The sequence below is a fragment of the Spinacia oleracea genome, chromosome 1 (genome assembly GCF_020520425.1).
Source record: "Spinacia oleracea cultivar Varoflay chromosome 1, BTI_SOV_V1, whole genome shotgun sequence".
Taxonomy (NCBI): Eukaryota; Viridiplantae; Streptophyta; class Magnoliopsida; order Caryophyllales; family Amaranthaceae; genus Spinacia; species Spinacia oleracea.
The window spans coordinates 23,920,138-23,942,891 of NC_079487.1; the positions used below are offsets into that span (position 1 = coordinate 23,920,138).

At 38.4% G+C, this 22,754-nt stretch overlaps 1 protein-coding gene across 1 annotated transcript; it reads right to left on the reverse strand.

The window, feature by feature from the left end:
- Positions 1-1,986: 1,986 nt before the first annotated feature.
- On the reverse strand, positions 1,987-17,547 carry LOC110777955 (glyceraldehyde-3-phosphate dehydrogenase, cytosolic-like). Its single transcript, XM_056832394.1, has 7 exons — positions 17,520-17,547; positions 17,333-17,430; positions 17,045-17,187; positions 16,850-16,933; positions 16,674-16,763; positions 16,548-16,581; positions 1,987-2,034 (listed from the first exon to the last, which is right to left on the reverse strand). The coding sequence occupies exons 1-7, from the start codon at positions 17,542-17,544 to the stop codon at positions 1,987-1,989; spliced, it is 522 nt and encodes a 173-aa protein (XP_056688372.1). The 5' UTR covers positions 17,545-17,547.
- Positions 17,548-22,754: the final 5,207 nt, after the last annotated feature.

Below are 22,754 nucleotides of genomic sequence, written 5' to 3' on the forward strand. Positions count from 1 at the left end.
AGGGAGAAGTAATTGAGAGTCTTCTTCCAATGGTGGACAACTTTGAGAGGGCGAAGCAACAGTTATAACCAGAAACGGATAAGGAAAAACAGATTGATACGATTTTTCTAAGATAGTACTATGAGTGAACAGAACAAAAACGAAACAGACTATAGAAGTCAATCAAACAGAAAACAAGCTTATACTATGAGCAATTTCTATGGCAACTAAAACTTTTTATAGTAGTTGATTTCAGACTTATCTCTCACTCATGGTCAGAGTTCGAATGAGGTTTTATCAGGAGAGTAAGTCAGAGTCGCTGCTGTCTTGGATTGACATTTAACACTGTGTTTTCTTTACGCGTTACAGAAGGAGCATCATAAATTAACTAACAGAAACCATAGTTTGTTAACAACCCAGACCTAACACCAAACTCGTGTTTCAGCTAATATCAACATAATACCTTATTATGATAATACTAAATCTAAGCATCTACCTTCTAATCTCACCATCATCCATAAATAATCGACAACTATAAAGCTTGTTTCAGCTATAAGTTTATCTAAAAGCATGAAATGCAGTTAATTAATTCCATATGAAATTACCTTGCATTTGGCAATAGTGTCAAAGTTGAAGGAAATAATGCCCTTGGTCCAAGTATGCATTCTATGTTAAGTCTAATAAATGCGGTTCAGTATTAATTAACAAGTTAATAATTCAGTGAGATCAAGTGAGCTGAATGCCTAGCTAGAGGCCGCTTCAGTTCAAGTGGAATTAATGATATTAATCCACAGCTTACTCTTGACTGTACCCGTAGGGTCACACAAATAGTACGTAAACGGATCAAGTATTTAATGGCATTAGATACTCCATCTATGGATATTCGGAATCGACGGATCTTGGTTTCAGTGGGAGCTGAGATCGTCACAGGCAAGAAATGAATACTCCGGAAACGATGATATTGCCGGAAACGGAAATATGGATCGTATCGGAAATATAAATATTATCCAAGTCGTAGATGTTGCCGGAAACGGAAACATGGTACGTATCGGAAAATATTATCGGAAATGGAAATATTGCCAGAATCGGAAATATTGCCGGAAACGGAAATATTGTCAGAATCGGAAATATTATCGGAATCGGAAAATAATTCCGGAAACGGAAATATTAAATATTTGTTCGAAACGGAAATTGATTCCGGAATCGGAAATATTAAATATTGTTCGTATCGGAAATGAATTCCGGAACCGGGAATTTAATCGGAAGCGTATCGTACGAATTAGCATCGGACGAGGCCTGCCGGACGAAGGCCCAGCACGAAGTCGGGCCATCGCCCAGCAAGCCAAACGCGCGCCCAGCCAAGGCAGCGCCCAGGCCCACCGCAAGGCAGGCCCAGCGCGCGCCAAGGCCATGGCCTCGCTGCGTGGGCTGCTGCTCGCACGCACACGCATGGGCGGCCCTCGTGGCTGCCGTGTGTGTGTGAGTTTGTGTTCATGCATGATTCCTAAAACTATTAGAATTAGTATATGATTAAATTCCTATTCCTAAAAGGATAAATTAATTAATTAGAGTTCTTGTAGGATTCTAAGTTTAATTAATTCGTATCCTACTAGGATTCCAATTCCCTTTCCATAACTCTATAAATACGTGCCTAGGGTCACATATTTTCAGAGATTAATTCAAGTATTCAAAGTGAGTTTTGAGAGAAAAATTCAGTCATATTTCTTACCTAAGAGTGCCGAAAATTCTAGTACCTTAAGGGCGATTCTAGTTGGTCAATCTTAAGGCGGATCCGGACGTGCTGTGGACTATCTACGGAGGGACGACACTTGGAGTCCTAAAGACTTGTTCTTGTTCGGTTCGGGCGCAGCTAGGGAAGGCACGCAACAAAGAGTATGCATCTAAATTATGCTATATGATTATGTGTAAATAATATGTATTCCTGGCTTAATGGTTGTTTCCGCATGATTTATGTATTGTCATATGTATCATAACCTAACAAAAGTCTCATTTCTCGGCCTGGTTGTCACCATTGCCACCAGAATCATCAGTAATCTACAAAAAGCATTTTAATATGTAAATTAGATATGCCACATTTCAGGTAATGATACATGATGCTCAATCAGAACTAACCTCTGCCATTCTCCATAAATTTTACCTATATTTATGATGCTCATACACATGTCCTGATTACCCGATTAACTTAGCTACCAAGGCACAAGAGCACAACATAGGCATGTTTCTAGGAAAACAACACTGGCAATGTTCTCAAATTTGGTAACTTCAACACTTTGAGCAGTTATATCCATACCACCCATAATCATGTTCCAATACCCTGACTGTTAGTCAAACAAAGCAAAACTTCGATTCGACATGTTCTCACTTGAATCATAAAATTTGCCAAGAAAACATCTTTTTGAACATAAGAGTAATTTATTTAACCATCTAAAAACAGATCCAATTACAAAACTATCACCCTTTAGAAGCACTAATGGAAGCCAGTTTTTGTATACAACATAAACTCGATTCTCCCAAAAAAGATCGAAACTTTGATCAAACATATCCCTTCAAAAAGAAATAAACAAACTCACAGGGACCTCCTAGAATTACTCTAGTTATCCCTTATTTTAGAATCTTTTTAGGGACTAGGTATTAGATATGTAAATTGTTAAAGAGATACTAGGACAGTTTATTAAGACTATTTCCGCTCTCTGCTTGTAATTTTCAGTTTTTCAGATTAATATTTAGGAAACTTTTCAGATAAGGTCTCATAAGTCATAATAGATCTACCTTGAGTTATTGACTTGAGAGACCTCCTAGAATTACTCTAGTTCTGGTAACTTGTACCTAAAGCCCGAGAGGGGAGGGCCAAATCCTTCATCTTCACCTCTCCCATGAACCAGAAAGGAAGATAACCCTCCTTTAGTCCTGCTTTCTACACATTCTCATAATTGAGCTCACTTTTATCTATTAATTTTAACAAGATTACAGTATCCATTTTCCTGTTATTTGCAGTTTGATAATGTGTCAACATTTTATTTTGTAGTTTATACTACGTAGTTAAGAGGCGTAAGAGATTTACTCTTTTTCTTGGGAAAAATCTTGGACCAATGTGTGTAGGCTAATCTGTGTTTAACATAATAACAGGGTATGCTCAGGCTAATGTGTGCAGGCTAATCTATTTGTAACATAATAACAGGGAAAGTAACAACTTTCAGGTCAAGTAAAGTATTTAAGTCACTGTCTGCTAATATTGAACTTTGAACATTCCCACCACCATATTCAGTTATTCACACCCCTTTAAACAATTACAAAAGTTATGCAACTTTGCATTTCATACCAGAAAATCCATTTTCCTCCAAACTGGAAAAGTAACAACTTTCAAGTCAAGTAAAGTGGCTCTTTTATAACCTTTAATCTATCTATTTTATAACCATTAACCTTTATTCAGTTATAACTTTTAATCTATCTGTTTTACCTTAATTATACTGAAAAGAATGGTTTCTGTGATTCCGTGTTAAAGAGACAATGCATGCTTCAATTGAAACATTGATGTAGTTGTTCAAAAGGTTATAAGAAATGGTTCTTTAGTCCCTTTTTCATTAACTATCTGAACCTGGGTAGTGCTTCTTTCATTTTTATCATAAAATTCATATCAATTCTTTGAACTGTCTTCCTAAGAGTATGCATTAATCACGATTGCACAAGCAAGCAAGCAAGCACTATCGTTTATCCTACCACCCAGCAGTAATGTACAGGTAGAAAGCACAAAATCAACTAATTAAAATGAAGGCACAATCAAAGAATAGAGCTATTGCAAGTGTTCAATATCTGTACGAAAAAAATTACTACACATCGTTTGATTCTTCAGTCTTCACAGACTTGAAAATTCTTAAGGTCTACCTGTTTCTTAAAATTACCAATGATTCTTACCAGGAATCCAGATTTAAACATTATTCAAGTTAGTGTTCTGCTGATTAGCACGAAGTTTTGTGCTAGAATCTAGTATTAGTGTGCTGGAGGGGAGAGATTGGTTTCTATGGACAAAGCAGCTAAGTGTGGGTCCACATCAACTAAAATTTCTCATTCGGTTTGAAAATAGTAACTCATTACTCACCATATGAAATTTTCTCAGTTTTAGTAAGTTCATGGATACAGTGAGTCCGTGAATGTGTATGAAATTATTGTAGTTGTAAAGGACAACCACACCATGGTAGACGAACTGTATATGGAAATCTCTGCACAAGGGATTTTGTTGTTCCAGTACTCATCGTTTCTTGCTTGACAAACTTTAAAACAGGCTAACAACCCAGACCTAACACCAACTCGTATTTCAGCATAATACCTTATTATGATAATACTAAATCTAAGATTCTACCTTCTAATCTCACAATCATTCATAAATAATTGACAACTATAAAGCTTATTTCAGTGATCAGTTTATCGATAAAGCATGAAACGCAGTTAACTCCATATGAAATTACCTTACTTTTGGCGATAGTGTAAAAGTCTCATGTCTCGGCCTGCTTTTCACCTTTGCCACCAGAATCGTCAGTAATCTACAAAAAGAATTTTAATATGTAAATTAGATATGCCACATTTCAGGTAATGATACATTATTGCATAGCCAATGCAACCTGATCAGTGTTGTTGACTCGTATTAAAAATTCTCTGATCATTGGTAATAAGCACCCTAAATTGAGACTTGCAAATATGACAGTAGGCTGCAGAGAGTAGGCTAAAGACATAAGGAGGAATACTAGGGTGTGCAACATCTCTTTACTGATCTAATTACAGTCATCTATTCAAAGACATTTCAATTCCTTAATCCTGCGCGAAAGCACCATTTGCAAGTGTAACCTTGTTGATAGACTGTATATACCATATAGATGCTCAGAAAACAGAAATTACTCGAGTTTGATCGAGGAGCCTAACAGAAAGCAGAACCAGACAGGAAAGGCGCTAGAGAAAACAAAGCAGAAGAGCTAAAACTGAACCAAAGCACTTGAAGTCTTCAGTATATACCCTAATCAATAGTCAAACAATAAAACAACCAAGAAAAAATAAATGACATGAAAAGAACAACTCTTTTAGTTCATCATATTCCCATCCTAGTCATGGCAGAAGCATTGAAGTGTTCCTTGTTAGGTTATGATACATATGACAATTCATAAATCATGCGGAAAAACCATTTAGCCAGGAATACATATTATTTACACATAATCATATAGCATAGTTTAGATGCATACTCTTTGTTGCGTGCCTTCCCTAGCTGCGCCCGAACCGAACAAGAACAAGTCTTTAGGACTCCAAGTGTCGTCCCTCCGTAGATAGTCCACAGCACGTCCGGATCCGCCTTAAGATTGACCAACTAGAATCGCCCTTAAGGTACTAGAATTTTCGGCACTCTTAGGTAAGAAATATGACTGAATTTTTCTCTCAAAACTCACTTTGAATACTTGAATTAATCTCTGAAAATATGTGACCCTAGGCACGTATTTATAGAGTTATGGAAAGGGAATCGGAATCCTAGTAGGATACGAATTAATTAAACTTAGAATCCTATACGAACTCTAATTAATTAATTTATCGTTTTAGGAATAGGAATTTAATCATATACCAAATCCTAATAGCTTTAGGAATCGTGCATGAACACAAACACACACACACACACGCGGCAGCCACGAGGGCCGCCCATGCGCGTGCGTGCGAGCAGCAGCCCACGCCACGAGGCCCACGCAGCCGTGGCCTTGGCGCGCGCTGGGCCTGCCTTGCGGTGGGCCTGGGCGCTGCCTTGGCTGGGCTTGTGGCGCGCGTTTGGCTTGCTGGGCGATGGCCCGACTTCGTGCTGGGCCTTCGTCCGGCAGGCCTCGTCCGATGCTAATTCGTACGATACGCTTCCGATTAAATTCCCGGTTCCGGAATTCATTTCCGATACGAACAATATTTAATATTTCCGATTCCGGAATCAATTTCAGTTTCGAACAAATATTTAATATTTCCGTTTCCGGAATTATTTTCCGATTCCGATAATATTTCCGATTCTGACAATATTTCCGTTTCCGGCAATATTTCCGATTCTGGCAATATTTCCATTTCCGATAATATTTTCCGATACGTACCATGTTTCCGTTTCCGGCAACATCTACGACTTGGATAATATTTATATTTCCGATACGATCCATATTTCCGTTTCCGGCAATATCATCGTTTCCGGAGTATTCATTTCTTGCCTGTGACGATCTCAGCTCCCACTGAAACCAAGATCCGTCGATTCCGAATATCCATAGATGGAGTATCTAATGCCATTAAATACTTGATCCGTTTACGTACTATTTGTGTGACCCTACGGGTTCAGTCAAGAGTAAGCTGTGGATTAATATCATTAATTCCACTTGAACTGCAGCGGCCTCTAGCTAGGCATTCAGCTCACTTGATCTCACTGAATTATTAACTTGTTAATTAATACTGAACTGCATTTATTAGACTTAACATAGAATGCATACTTGGACCAAGGGCATTATTTCCTTCAGTCTCCCACTTGTCCTTAGGGACAAGTGTGCATTTCCTAATTCCTTTGTCGCTCGATGCTTGCTCTTGAACATAAGGTAAGAGTCATCATCCTTATTATGTCCAGAGGTGTTCCTCGATTTCAGAGTTCACCTAATCAAATAAACAGATAATCATAGCCTATGATTCATCCGAGCACGGCCATGCATTTCACAGTTTCTAGCTCTCCGAGTGGCCTTGTACAACTTTTAAGCATCTCATCCCGATTTATGGGAGGACAATCCCAATCTTGCGATCTTGAGATTAGACTTCGTTTGATAGGTGATTACCTGAGCGTTGCCTTTATAGCCTCCTTTTACGGTGCGACGGTTGGTCAACGTCAAAGCAACCAGTTCTCAAACAAGTAATCTCAAATCACTCAGGTATTGAGGATTTAGTGTCTAATAATTTAATGAAATTTACTTATGACAGATTTTCATCTCTTACAGTAAAGTTTCATAGGTCTTGTCCGATACTAGTCTTCCCAAAGTAAGTATCTATGCAAATGATTATGACATTGCCATGTCCACATAGTTCAAGAAACAGAACTACTAGTCATCTTGCATTCTAATCGTCTAACGTTTTCTATGCGTCCAATTTTATAGAAAACTCCGACTAGGGACCATTTTCAACCTTTGACATTCAAGTTCACTTGATAGACATTTCTTAGTCACAGGACTGGTCCTGACAGTCTATCTTGAATATATCGTCAAATTGAAGGGACTCATCATTTAATAAACCACAAATTAAATGGAAAAATGAATTCTTTTCATTTATTGTGAATGAGTAACCAATAATGTTTTACAAAGATTTAAACTCTAAAACTTTAAAACATTAAACAGAGACATGAAAGCCATTCTCCAATATGCTTGATTCCCATAGCTGCATTGTGCGAGTTGTGCTTCGCCTGCGGCAGAGGTTTAGTTAATGGATCTGATATGTTGTCATCAGTTCCAATTTTGCTTATCTCGACTTCTTTTCTTTCAACGAACTCTCGTAGAAGGTGAAATCTACGAAGTACATGCTTGACTCTCTGGTGGTGTCTAGGCTCTTTTGCCTGTGCAATAGCTCCGTTATTGTCACAATACAGGGCTATTGGTCCTTTAATGGAGGGGACTACACCAAGTTAACCTATGAACTTCCGTAGCCATATAGCTTCCTTTGCTGCTTCATGTGCAGCAATGTACTCCGCTTCAGTTGTAGAATCCGCAATGGTGCTTTGCTTAGCACTTTTCCAGCTTACTGCTCCTCCGTTGAGGCAGAAGACAAACCCAGACTGTGATCTGAAATCATCTTTGTCGGTTTGGAAACTTGCGTCCGTATAGCCTTTAACAATTAATTCATCATCTCCACCATAGACCAGGAAGTCATCTTTGTGCCTTTTCAGGTACTTCAGAATGTTCTTGGCAGCAGTCCAATGCGCCTCTCCTGGGTCTGACTGGTATCTGCTCGTAGCACTGAGTGCGTACGCAACATCCGGGCGTGTACATATCATAGCATACATTATTGAACCAATCAATGATGCATATGGAATCCCATTCATTCGTCTACGCTCATCAAGTGTTTTTGGGCACTGAGTCTTGCTTAAAGTCATTCCATGAGACATGGGTAGGTAGCCTCGCTTGGAGTCCGCCATCTTGAACCTATCAAGCACCTTATTGATATAAGTGCTTTGACTAAGTCCAATCATCCTTTTAGATCTATCTCTGTAAATCTTGATGCCCAATATGTACTGTGCTTCTCCTAGATCCTTCATCGAAAAACATTTCCCAAGCCAAATCTTGACAGAGTTCAACATAGGAATGTCATTTCCGATAAGTAATATGTCGTCGACATATAATACTAGGAAAGCAATTTTGCTCCCACTGACCTTCTTGTATACACAAGATTCGTCTGCGTTCTTGATGAAACCAAAGTCACTGGCTGCTTCATCAAAACGTATATTCCAGCTCCTGGATGCCTGCTTCAATCCGTAGATTGACTTCTTTAGCTTGCATACCTTTTTAGCATTCTTTGGATCCTCAAAACCTTCAGGCTGTGTCATAAACACAGTTTCTGTTAAAACGCCGTTTAAGAAAGCAGTTTTGACATCCATCTGCCATATTTCGTAATCGTAATATGCAGCGATAGCTAACATTATCCGAATAGACTTTAGCATTGCAACTGGTGAAAAATTTCATCGTAATCCACACCGTGGACTTGCCTGTAACCTTTTGCAACCAATCTAGCTTTGAAAACTTCAATTTTCCCATCCTTGTCCTTTTTCAGTTTGAAAACCCATTTTTCCAATGGCTTGGTAGCCATCTGGCAAATCGACCAAATCCCATACTTGGTTTTCAGACATGGAGTCCAATTCAGATTGCATGGCTTCTTGCCATTGCTTGGAGCTAGGGCTCGTCATAGCTTGTTTGTAAGTCGCAGGTTCATCACTTTCAAGTAATAGAACGTCATAACTCTCGTTCGTCAAAATACCTAAGTACCTTTCCGGTTGAGATCTATATCTTTGCGATCTACGCGGGGTAACATTTCTAGATTGACCATGATTCTCACCAGATTCTTCTAAAGATCTCTGAGTTTCATCCTGAATGTCATCTTGAGCATTCTCTAGAGTTTGTTGTTCGACTCGAATTTCTTCGAGGTCTATTTTTCTCCCACTTGTCATTTTGGAAATGTGATCTTTCTCCAAAAAGACACCATCTCGAGCAACAAACACTTTGTTCTCAGATGTATTGTAGAAGTAATACCCCTTTGTTTCCTTTGGATAGCCCACAAGGATACATTTGTCAGATTTTGGATGAAGTTTGTCTGAAATTAATCGTTTGACGTATACTTCACATCCCCAAATCTTAAGAAAAGACACATTTGGAGGCTTTCCAAACCATAATTCGTATGGAGTCTTTTCGACAGCTTTAGACGGAGCTCTATTTATAGTGAGTGCAGCTGTATTTAGTGCATGTCCCCAAAATTCTAATGGAAGTTCGGCCTGACCCATCATTGACCTGACCATGTCTAGCAATGTTCTGTTCCTCCGTTCCGACACACCGTTCCATTGTGGTGTTCAAGGAGGAGTCAATTCTGATAGAATTCCACATTCTTTCAGATGGTCATCAAATTCATAGCTCAGATATTCACCGCCTCTATCAGACCGCAGTGCCTTAATCTTCTTGCCTAATTGATTCTCTACTTCACTCTGAAATTCCTTGAATTTGTCAAAGGATTCAGACTTATGCTTCATTAGGTAGACATAACCATACGTACCTACTGAAGTCATCAGTGAAAGTGATAAAGTAGCTGAAACCACCTCTAGCATTTGTACTCATTGGTCCACATACATCTGTATGGATTAAACCCAATAGTTCATTTGCTCTTTCTCCAACTTTAGAGAAAGGTTGCTTTGTCATTTTGCCAAGTAAACATGATTCGCATTTACCATAATCCTCTAAGTCAAATGGTTCTAGAATTCCTTCCTTTTGAAGTCTTTCTAAGCGTTTCAAGTTTATATGGCCTAATCGACAATTCCACAGATAGGTGAGATCTGAATCATCCTTTTTGGCCTTTTTGGTATTTATGTTATATACTTGTTTGTCGTGATCTAATAAATAAAGTCTATTGACTAATCTAGCAGATCCATAAAACATCTCTTTAAAATAAAACGAACAACTATTGTCTTTTATTAAAAAAGGAAAATCCCTTAGCATCTAAGCAAGAAACTGAAATGATGTTTTTAGTAAGACTTGGAACATGGAAACATTCTTCCAGTTCCAAAACTAGCCCGAAGGGCAACGACAAATAGTAAGTTCCTACAGCTAATGCAGCAATCCGTGCTCCATTTCCCACTCGTAGGTCGACTTCACCCTTGCTTAACTTTCTACTTCTTCTTAGTCCCTGTGGATTGGAACATAAGTGTGAGCCACAACCTGTATCTAATACCCAAGAAGTTGAATTAGCAAGTATACAGTCTATAACGAAAATACCTGAAGATGGAACGACTGTTCCGTTCTTCTGATCTTCCTTTAGCTTCAAGCAATCTCTCTTCCAATGCCCCTTCTTCTTGCAGTAGAAGCATTCGGATTCAGAAGTGGGTTGACTGACCTTCCTCTTTACAGATTTGGCGCCAGTTTGCTTAGTTGGGCTGGCCTTGTTGCCACCTTTCTTAGCATTCCTCTTCTTTCCAGATTTCTTGAACTTGCCCCCACGCACCATAAGCACATCCTGCTTATAACTTTTGAGCGTCTTTTCAGCGGTCTTCAGCATACCGTGAAGCTCAGTGAGCGTTTTTTCCAGACTATTCATACTGTAGTTCAGTTTGAACTGATCATACCCGCTATGAAGAGAATGGAGGATGGTGTCTATAGCCATTTCCTGAGAAAATTGCTGATCCAGCCGACTCATATTCTCAATGAGTCCAATCATTTTGAGAACATGTGGACTTACGGGCTCGCCTTTCTTAAGCTTGGTCTTAAGAATTTGCCTATGAGTCTCGAATCTTTCGACTCGAGCCAGATCTTGGAACATGTTCTTCAACTCACTGATGATTGTGAAAGCATCTGAGTTGATGAACGTTTTCTGCAGATCCGCACTCATGGTGGCGAGCATTAGACATTTCACATCCTTGTTGGCATCAATCCAACGATTGAGGGCTGCCTGAGTGACCCCGTCGCCTGCGGCTTCGGGCATCGCCTCATCTAGGACATACTCCTTTTCTTCCTGCATAAGAACTATTTGCAAGTTCCTTTGCCAGTCAAGGAAGTTTTTCCCGTTCAACTTCTCCTTTTCGAGAATTGATCGAATGTTGAATGAATTGTTGTTTGCCATATTAAAAACTACAATTGAAAAGAATAAACAAATAAATAACCATTCACAGTTTCTCTTAATAAACTTAAAATCTAGCATACATGCATAATTCAATGTTTATTAAGCATTTTATTCAAGTTATGTGTTCCGGCAGGTGTGAATAAAATGATTCCAAGATCCTAAAATCATTGAAGAACTAAGCACAGTTTGTCGACTTAATCCTAGAACATCTTAGGTAAGCAAAAGCCTTTTGCTAATAGACTAGAAACTATTCTTTGTTGATAGGTACGTCTAAGAACTTATTAGGTAAACCTATCGATTTTGCCACGACATAAAAGGACTCCTTACTTATATCGTTGAGTTTCACCAAAACTAACATGTACTCACAATTATTTTTGTACCTTGCCCCTTTAGGACCAATAAGTAACACCTCGCTGAGCGAAAACTATTACTAGATTGATGTAAAGGATATCCAAGCAAGTGTATATTTTGGCATGGCACCTTTTAACTCAATTTTTAAGTTTGGAACTTAAGGCTCTTACTATGTTGGTTAGATTTTAAGTGAACTAAAATCCTTAATCATGCAACATAATCAAGCCACAATCTTACGCATAATTAAGACATATTTAAAGCAATAAATAACTTAAAGCATGCATAAGATAAATGTGATCTAGTATGGCCCGACTTCATCTTGAAGCTTTGACTTCAAAGTCCGTCTTGAAAATCTCCGTGGGAGGCACCATTTTCTTCAAATAGGATAAGCTATAACTAATTACAACTATTTGATGGTACGCAGACCATATTTGAATTGAAAAATAACTTTGGTACTTTAGACCAATTACATTCAAATTAATGGTACGCAGACCATATTTTCTATCCTATTTGGGCCATACTAGTCACTTCATAACCTGCAAAACAGTACATATACAATATATACCATTCACCCATTCATTATCATGAATGGCCCACATAGCTGGTTAGTAAAACACATTATGCATCACATAAACATTTGCAGCAATTAATCAAGGGCACCAATAATCTACAAATTATTCAGTCCTTATTAATTCTAATCAAGTAGTTTTAACCTTAAGGATTTGTAGAACTAATCAAGAGTTTATGACTAAAAATGCTCCCACTTAAACCAATAAATTCATATTCTTTACTAATTTTAAACATAAAAATGTATTTCTAGTCTAACCGGAAACATACAAATTTAATTAAAATTTAAAACTCATATAAATTTATAATTGAATCCAAAAAGTTTAATTTAATTTCAGTCGTATTTAAATTAATTCATGATTTTAATTTTAGTAAAATAATTAGAATAAATAAAATTTATTATAATTACAATATTCAAAATTAAAATCCAAGAAAATAATTTAAATTATTAATTTTAAAATTAATTAAAATTACGTAAACTGAAAAATTTCAAATTAAACATTCAAAACGATCTAATCGCAACGCAAACACCCTACGCATTGCACGCCCATGGGCCGCACGCACACAGCCATCGCTGGCCATGTGCGCGCAGCCCATGCGCTCGTCGCATAGCTGATGCATCTTCCATCGCAAGCCATCGCACGCTACGGTGCTCGCTGCGCGCGCGCCAGCGCTCGACGCACGCGAGCCATCGCTCGCTGTGCGCGCTCGCCAGCGCTCGCTGCGCGCGAGCCATCGCTCGCTGTGCGCGCGAGCCATCGCTCGCTGTGCGCGCGAGCAATTGCACGCGATCAATCGCTGGGCGCAGCGCTCGTGGCACGCGAGCTTGCGCTCGCTGCGCGCGAGGCTGCGCGCGCTTGCGCGAGGCAGTGCGCGTCGTGGCGCAGCTCGCTTGCTGCCCACACGCGACTGCCTTGGCTTGCCTTTCGCCCATGCCCATTTGTTCATAGCTCGTGGCCCACGACACAAGGCAGGGCTGCTGCCTTGTGCTCGTGCACCATGCCCTTGCTCATTGCATTCGTGCCGCACGGGCGACGAGCTCCCTTGCTCGTCGTCGCATGCCCGCACTATACAACACCCCTTAAGGGTAACACGAAGCGTCCATTGCTTTGTGCGTGCAAGTTATATGAACGAATCGCATAAAAATTAAAATTTATATTTAAAATTAATGACAAATTAATAAATAATATTAATTTCATAATTTTAGGGCGAAAAATCGAAAATTTATTATCCAATTGATTTCCGATTATTATGGATTCAAGTCTAGGTCATAAAAATTTAAAATTTATCATAAATTTACAATTTTTATGGTGGTTTTTAATCATAGGTTTCTAATTAAATTATAATTAATTATGAAAATCAAATTAATTCTAAATTATTCTAATTTTCAACAAATTAATCATAATTACAAATTAGATTGCATAATTAACAAGGCTAGGCATTCAAACTTGTTAAACATATACTGTAGGTCAATCAAAAATTCAAGATTTATCAACAAGAATCGCAAATATTTAATTTAACATCTTAAATTTACGAAATTTTGCATTCGAAAAACTAAAACCTTCGAAAAGTCATAGTTAGGCAGAAAAATATTATTTTTGTCAAAATTTTAGAATGCCTTTTACATGCGGAATTGACACAAAAATCACTCGATTTGGATGAGTAACGAAGAAACTGCCGAAAAACTGCGTACGTATAATTAAATAAACGCAATTTGCAATTAATTAACAATTACGAAAATTAATCACCCCTTTTAATTCTTGCAAATTTGTAATATTTAACCATGTTCATGCAATTTAGATTATGAAAATAATAAGGGGCTCGTGATACCACTGTTAGGTTATGATACATATGACAATTCATAAATCATGCGGAAAAACCATTTAGCCAGGAATACATATTATTTACACATAATCATATAGCATAGTTTAGATGCATACTCTTTGTTGCGTGCCTTCCCTAGCTGCGCCCGAACCGAACAAGAACAAGGCTTTAGGACTCCAAGTGTCGTCCCTCCGTAGATAGTCCACAGCACGTCCGGATCCGCCTTAAGATTGACCAACTAGAATCGCCCTTAAGGTACTAGAATTTTCGGCACTCTTAGGTAAGAAATATGACTGAATTTTTCTCTCAAAACTCACTTTGAATACTTGAATTAATCTCTGAAAATATGTGACCCTAGGCACGTATTTATAGAGTTATGGAAAGGGAATTGGAATCCTAGTAGGATACGAATTAATTAAACTTAGAATCCTATACGAACTCTAATTAATTAATTTATCTTTTTAGGAATAGGAATTTAATCATATACCAAATCCTAATAGCTTTAGGAATCGTGCATGAACACAAACACACACACACACACGCGGCAGCCACGAGGGCCGCCCATGCGCGTGCGTGCGAGCAGCAGCCCACGCCACGAGGCCCACGTAGCCGTGGCCTTGGCGCGCGCTGGGCCTGCCTTGCGGTGGGCCTGGGCGCTGCCTTGGCTGGGCTTGTGGCGCGCGTTTGGCTTGCTGGGCGATGGCCCGACTTCGTGCTGGGCCTTCGTCCGGCAGGCCTCGTCCATGCTAATACGTACGATACGCTTCCGATTAAATTCCCGGTTCCGGAATTCATTTCCGATACGAACAATATTTAATATTTCCGATTCCGGAATAATTTCCGTTTCGAACAAATATTTAATATTTCCGTTTCCGGAATTATTTTCCGATTCCGATAATATTTCCGATTCTGACAATATTTCCGTTTCCGGCAATATTTCCGATTCTGGCAATATTTCCATTTCCGATAATATTTTCCGATACGTACCATGTTTCCGTTTCCGGCAACATCTACGACTTGGATAATATTTATATTTCCGATACGATCCATATTTCCGTTTCCGGCAATATCATCGTTTCCGGAGTATTCATTTCTTGCCTGTGACGATCTCAGCTCCCACTGAAACCAAGATCCGTCCATTCCGAATATCCATAGATGGAGTATCTAATGCCATTAAATACTTGATCCGTTTACGTACTATTTGTGTGACCCTACGGGTTCAGTCAAGAGTAAGCTGTGGATTAATATCATTAATTCCACTTGAACTGAAGCGGCCTCTAGCTAGGCATTCAGCTCACTTGATCTCACTGAACTATTAACTTGTTAATTAATACTGAACCGCATTTATTAGACTTAACATAGAATGCATACTTGGACCAAGGGCATCATTTCCTTCATTCCTCTCTCCACCTACCCATTTCGTATCCAAAGGTATTATAATCTGGCAATTTTAATGTTATTCAATAATTAAAGCAAGCATAGAATAGACAAGACAGCAGAGTAGCCCGAGCACGTGAATGAATTGGAAAAATAAAGTGATGGGGACTCTAATAGAAACTGGATTCAGATGTTCTGAAAGGTAAAACTAATAGCAGAAACGGATAAGGTAAAATACTAATACTAGAAACAGAAAAGGTGGAATCAAATAAACAACTAGAAGTCAGAACCAACCCCCTTCTCTTAGTTGAAATTCCAATCAGTAACATCAAATAGCGATGTGACCTTTGTGGATCATCTAAAACCTTACAAAACTCAAATATTTAGTTCATGTTCAGAATGTAAGAAACACAATCAGCCATGAACAAAAAGGTCATGAACCAACTCAATTGCTATAAGAATAATCACTAAATACGATATAGGTATTCACTTAAGGTGACAATCATACACGTTAAATCAGTTTAATATTTTCACATAAACAAGAATTACAATGAGCAGAAACTCAAATCAGATTTTAGGTAAACTTGGTAATTAATCGAACCATAACACAAAAGACTTTGAAGATGTAAACAAGGACAGAACCACATATGTTATTTCCTTATGTCTGGTTTTGGCTTGCACAAAGATCAAACATTTAATAATTTATGTTATACAACATTGAGTATTGAGGTAACAATAACCCTAGATTGAGCCTTGTAAGCGGTAACTATGAATTTGAGAGGAACAAGTCGTAGCACCAGTGTCTCCTTAGGTAAGGGTAAAGACATGGCTTACTAACATGAAAATAATGACAGATTGATAATATGGAGTTTTATAAAATGTAGAGGATAGTTATCAAGCTTTCAGTGTTCTGATTCACTCCCAAGAGCTAAAGCTAAAACGACGCTTTATTATTCTAGAAGCCCTCTTCTTTTCCTAATATCTTATTTTTATAGCAAATTTTATTCTCTTTTCCCTCTAACTAACCAACTATCTTTCTCTTCAATCTACCCTTAACAAACTAATTATGCAATCCCTTCACTAACCCTTCCTATTAGACTAATGTACGAAACCCAATAGCTAATATAAGATAACACAATAATTAAAAAAATGCTTCTTGAGGTTGGATCTATCTCAAAAAAAATCAACTTAGTTGGAGAAGTAGACAATACCTGTAACCCCACTCGTTGTCGTACCAGGAAACGAACTTCACAAAGTTGTCATTCAAGGCAATTCCAGCCTTGGCATCAAAAATGCTTGACCTGTAAACCGATGTATATGCATTATTTCATTGTAAGATGCTGAAGCTATAAGAGAATAAGGAAGACCTGCAGAGAAGAATTCCTACCTGCTGTCACCAACAAATTCAGTTGACACAACATCATCCTCTGTGTATCCAAGGATTCCCTTCAACTTGCCTTCAGATTCCTCCCTAATATAGAAAAAAGAAATGTGAAATTGCATTGCAAAACCATAACCAACCAAACACAGCCATGTAAAATACATTTGACATGATAGAGAGATAATACTGATGGTAGCTTACTTGATGGCATCCTTAATCTGCTCGTAGGTAGCACCCTTCTCAAGTCTGACGGTAAGGTCAACAACAGAGACATCAACAGTGGGAACACGGAACGACATTCCGGTCAATTTGCCGTTCAAAGCTGGCAAAACCTTTCCAAATGCAGCAATTGTCAGGTCCATGACATTAACATACTTCTCCGTTATAATCTTGCAGAAAAAATATATACACTCTCTCATGACACAATAGAACATGAGCTTTTATGTGAAAGACAACGTGTTGTATTGGAAATTGTTTTTATAAAATTACCTTAACTGCTTTAGTGCTACTGGGAATGACGTTGAATGAAGCAGCCCTTCCACTTCTCCAGTCCTTAGCTGATGGACCATCAACTGTCTTTTTAGTGGCTGGACACAACACATGAAAATGATCAACCATGAGATGAGGAACGCTATGCAAAATAGCAAGTACAGTCATTACTTATTAGAAGGCTTACCAGTGATGGAGTGAACGGTAGTCATAAGACCCTCACCTTAACATAAAACATCCTCAACTACTCCAAAATCAATTCCTCTAAATTGAACTTAATTAATTCCTCTAAATTGTTCTAAATATCAGTTATCAAAATAATTGAATTAACTATAAAACTAAAGGTGAACAATTTTAGATCTGGTTGAAATTTTTTAACTCAAATAGATAAATTGATCTGGGATTTAGAATCAGCAGAACTAAGTTGGGCATAAATTATACCTGACATATCATCTTCAAAGAAGAGAATAGGAACAAGGATAACAGGCCAACAGGGTCTCCGAAAATATCCCCAAACGTGACCCTCAAATGAGGTCAACCGGAAAGAGAGCGGCGGCAAGGATCAACCACCACCCGCAACCGCCAGTCGTGTTAGAAGGATAGCAGCAACATCATCTTGTGTCGAATCAGATGAAGTAAGGAAGGAGCAGCGCCAGTACCACACCGGCGGCGGTGCACGACGGCAACGGTAAACAACAAGAAAAACCCAACACCAAATAAGTGAGAGGAGTGAGAGACGGGTCGCGGGTTTTGGGCCACGAATTGGCGGGGGTAATGGGTGGTTCTTCACCTCTGTGGCTATTTCCGGCAGGCAAAGATTGATACAGGTGATTAATTGAGAATCGTTGATCTTTTTAGAAATCAAAATTAGAGAGAAGAGTAAGAAATTTGTTTGAGTTTTTCTGTAGGAATGTTTCTAGGTAGCACTGAGCAGTTGGTTTTTGGGAGTGTAGGTTGAGTCGGTTGTTTGAGGGAGATCTGATAATCGTGGAGTAGGGTGTGGGAGTAGGGATAGGAGAATTAGGCGGGATATGGTGTTAATTTTTTTTCATCTTTTTTTAATTTTTTTTTTTGTAAATAGCGACGCTTTAGTGAGTCGTAATATGTTGCGACGGTATAAAGCGTCACAATTTGCAAAGTAATATTCGCGCACCAAAATTCCTTACGACCCTTTGTTACACCGTCGCAATTATTCCGTCTAAATATGTACCCTTTTGTTGTAGTGTATAACTGCACTATAAGTCTATAATCTTTACAGCATACTTGACGAATCAGGGTTTTAGGAAATTTACACATTGGTTTTGTGAGTTATGATTGATGTTTGGCTGTTTGTTAGAATGGCTAATCATGTCATGAAGAAATTTCTTCTGATTAAGTGAGAACACAAGGTAATGGTTTCCATTGGATAATCACTTTGTGTCTTATTCTTCTATATTGGTTTCAGAGTGTGTTTGAGTAAAGGAGAACGACCCACATTTTCCTGAACACAGCTGAATTAGGTTATGGTAGATATTCTTTCGTCTGCCTGTACCCAGAACACAAAGGAAAACACAAATTTACATTTAGAACTTGCAGTACCTGCCAGAATCAGTTCAATCTCAATGCAGACCATCAGATGCTTTTGTTATTGTGAGGAAAGTGATGATTTGTGAGCCTCAAGACGCTTTTTAAACTAAAGAACAGTATGATGCACAATATTTCAAGGCTGTAATAAGGTTGTAACTCAATAATGAAAACTGGTATTAATGTATATGACACTAACAATGTTATCTGGACAATATAAAAAATGCATTGGATCAATTAGTTGGTCTGGAATCGGTTTACTATGCCCAAGCATAGATTCATAGTTTGGCTTGTTATGCTTGGGAGGTTGCAGCTTGAATGTGGCTGATGTCCTTTAATTTACTTGTTATGCTTTGGCAGTGACTAGGCTTGAAATGCAATAGGCTTGAAATGTTTTGGCAGTGACTAGGATACTATACCTTTCTTTGAGTAGATAACGCAACCCAGGTTCCCAACTTTGTAATGCTCTGCTGATCCCTAAACGGATTGCATCAACTTGGCCTGTTTCAGACCCCAACCATATTAATAATTTATCTTTTCACCTTACACAAACAAGTTTCAGAAAATATAAATTTCAAATGTGTGTCTCTACGTTTCAATAGTCACGTCTGTTCAGATACAGCTACCCCAGTTCAGATAAACATACATAACACTTTACCAGGAGAAAATAACAAAGTGGTGTAAATGGAGCTGTCCTTTAATTATGCATGTATCTGATTTATATGTTCAGTTTCAAGAGTCTTCAAATGACTGATACATGCCACGCAAGTGATTAACCGTGTTTCAAGTGTCTACAACTAATAATACTTGGAACAATTGTTTTCATGTTTAGGAGTTATCGGACTTGGCAAGCCAACAACAAAGGATCTCGAAAGTCTTTGAGATGGAAAGAAATTATAGTAAGATTTAATTAGTTTGATTATTCTTTTTATCGTCATTTATTCATATATATGTTATTCTTTAATTTAATGTGTATTATATTTGTATCTTAGTGTTCTCGTGAACAGGAAATGCTTGAATGTGGCTATTATGTCATGAAGTACATGCATCAAATAGTTTTACTTGGATTACAAAGTATTAGTAATGTGGAAGAGGTACGTGTACATTTAGTTTTGTTATTATTTTATCTCAGCGGTTACCATACATGCGCTAGCTTTTATCCAAAATTTACTAATTAATACATTATTTTGTTGAAGTACAAATATTTTCTCCAAACCCGTACACTCAAGAGGAGATCGATGATGTTCAAGAAAAATGGAGTAGATATTTTATTAGTATTTGTTTGTAGTCATTTTCTAGTTTTCAGAGATAGAAATTAGGTTATTTTTTGGAATACAATTATTTACAATTGTACGTTGAACCAACTTTCTTGTTTGAATTAATACAAAAATATTTTCGCAATTCTGCAAATCTCAGCTCTATTTATTATTTTTTTGAATTTAATACGTACGTAGAAATAATTTAAATTAGCGAGAACTAAATAAAAAAATAAAAATAAAATAAAAACATAATACACACTTTAGGCGTCGCCTCCTATAATTACATGCGACTCCTTATGGTCAATTAATATATTTTTTTTAAAAAAATAATACTTTCTGTGAGGGGGTCGAAAAAGCACGAGGCTAATCCATGACCTCGTCCCTCGTGGGCGTGACGTTGTCGGATCAAGTGTCGGGGGACTGTAACTACCGAGAGGAGTGCTCATCGATAACTCTAGAGGCAGGTTATCCTTACTAGCTCAGCACAAATAATTGAAGGGACATGCGTTTAAACTATTAAACTATTCTGAATTGATTTTAGCAATATGCAACACATAATACTAAATCGATCGTGATTATCTTGTTTAGATTTATTTAAGGTACCTAGCATGATAGTTCAATTGTCCAAGGTATTATCTTTATTAGGTGTGATAGATCAATCAAATTAATAGTTTAACAATTTTATAAAAGGGTGATGAAAGCGATTAATCATACGAAGGGACACATTACGACGCACCCTTGAGAGGTGCGTCACGGTTCTCAGAAAAGTAACCACTTGGCTTTGCTATTTCTCCTTTTATTTAACGAATCTCGGGTTTCTGAGCAGTGTTCTAGTATTTAGGCTTAATTCATTAGCTACAAGGGACAGGATACGTTCTGTTCGACTTTTGGGTCAATTGCGACAGAACGCGGGATCAATTTCGCAGCGTGAGGCTTAGGCTTAGGGTTGGAGTCAATACTCAGATTATGAATTGTGTGTGTGTCTTTTTCACGTCGGCTTTAGGGGTCTATTTATAGGAAAAAGTGGCGTAGAAAGATAGATTTTCAGGAATATGAATACGAAACGGATTAGGAAAAGAATCCGTCCCAGGTATTTTCGGCGCCCAGCACTGGGCGTCAAAGATTTCGGCGCCCAGGGCTGGGCGTTGAAAATAGGATCTGGGCAGAATTCTTTGTCAGATTGGACTCTAGAGTACGGAGTCCATTAAGAGACTTAATCCGAGTTATTTGGTGCGTATTAATTTACGACGGAATGCGTCTGGGCCCTTTACGAACTCTAGGTTCGTTATGAGTTTAATTAATACGTTAACTCTTTTATCGAATCGCGATAGGAATAGAATTCCTTTTACAATTTCTATCTCTTTTAGGATTTATGTTGGAGTGCAACACCTAATTCTGACAGGTTTCTATCTTTTTATTCTTACTACTTTTAGCAATTACCTTTTACGGCAGCTACTATTTTTAGCAGGTTTCTATAAATGGAAGCTTCGGCTGAAATGAAAGGGTGATTTGAGATTCGTTATTTTATAGGAGATGCGTTGCCAAGTGAAGATTTATGTTCTCATCATCGAACCTTCCCTTTCGGGAATGGGGACAAAAGTAGGTGTCTACAGTTAGCCCCCACTTTGACTGAGTCTCGAGATGAGACGATGGTCAAAGTACTGGACGGAGTGCGTCATACAAGCCATGGTGTATGTGACCTGTTTTGCGAGGGTCTCACGAGCCCCCGAGTGATAACATTTGACTTAAGGGTCATCACTTGAAGTGTTAACACATTCCTCACGTGTCATTGGAATTTGTTAAGTATAGAAACTCCCTCGCTTTGTCATTGGAAGTATCTACAGATGTATAGAAACTCCCTCACTTTGTCATTGGAAGTATCTACAGATGTTTTCGAAATCAAAGCTATAAAGTGTAACCAGGCCTGGGCAAGCCCAATCACGAGGTAAAAATGTTTTAAAAGATTCTCATTTTCAGGGTTAGCTAAACGAGAAAACCCCCTTGTTTTTTTATAGGATGTAAAACGAAGGAAAATCCAGCACATTGCTCTTTTTGGAAAAACGGAAAACCAATCCTTTGATTTTTGGAAAAGGGAAAACATCCTTTGATATTTGGAAAAGGGAAACCATCTTTTGATTTTTGGAAAAAGATAAACCATCTTTTGATTTTTGGAAAAAGATAAACCAGGAAAAGTTATCGCTGCAACAACTAAGGACCTGCGCGGTTAGTGACGCAGGCCCCGCCGGCTGAAGATGGCGAGCCTGTCCGCTGAGGGTGGACGCCCCGTCCGATAGAAGTGGACGAATCTGTTTTGATGTTTTGAAAATAAGGACCTACGCGGTTTGTGACGTAGACCCCGCCAGCTGAAGATGGCGAGCCTGTTTTGTGTTTTTGAAGATTTCATTTTCGAAAACTGAGGACCTGCGTGGTTAGTGACGCAGACCCCGCCGGCTGAAGATGGCGAGCCTGTTTTTGTGTTTTTAAAGATTTCATTTTCGAAAACTGAGGACCTGTGCGGTTAGTGACGCACACCCTGCCGGCTGAAGATGGCGAGCCTGTTTTTGTGTTTTTAAAGATTTCATTTTCGAAAACTGAGGACC

Bases quoted from the DNA above. Each gene is read 5' to 3' on its own strand.
- LOC110777955 (XM_056832394.1), bottom strand. From the start codon at position 17,544: ATGACTACCGTTCACTCCATCACTG. The intron at 17,188-17,332 runs GTAATTTTATAA...CTGACAATTGCT, and splicing joins GTAGCACTAAAGCAGTTAAG to GCATTTGGAAAGGTTTTGCC. The intron at 16,764-16,849 runs GTAGGAATTCTT...ATCGGTTTACAG, and splicing joins GAATTTGTTGGTGACAGCAG to GTCAAGCATTTTTGATGCCA.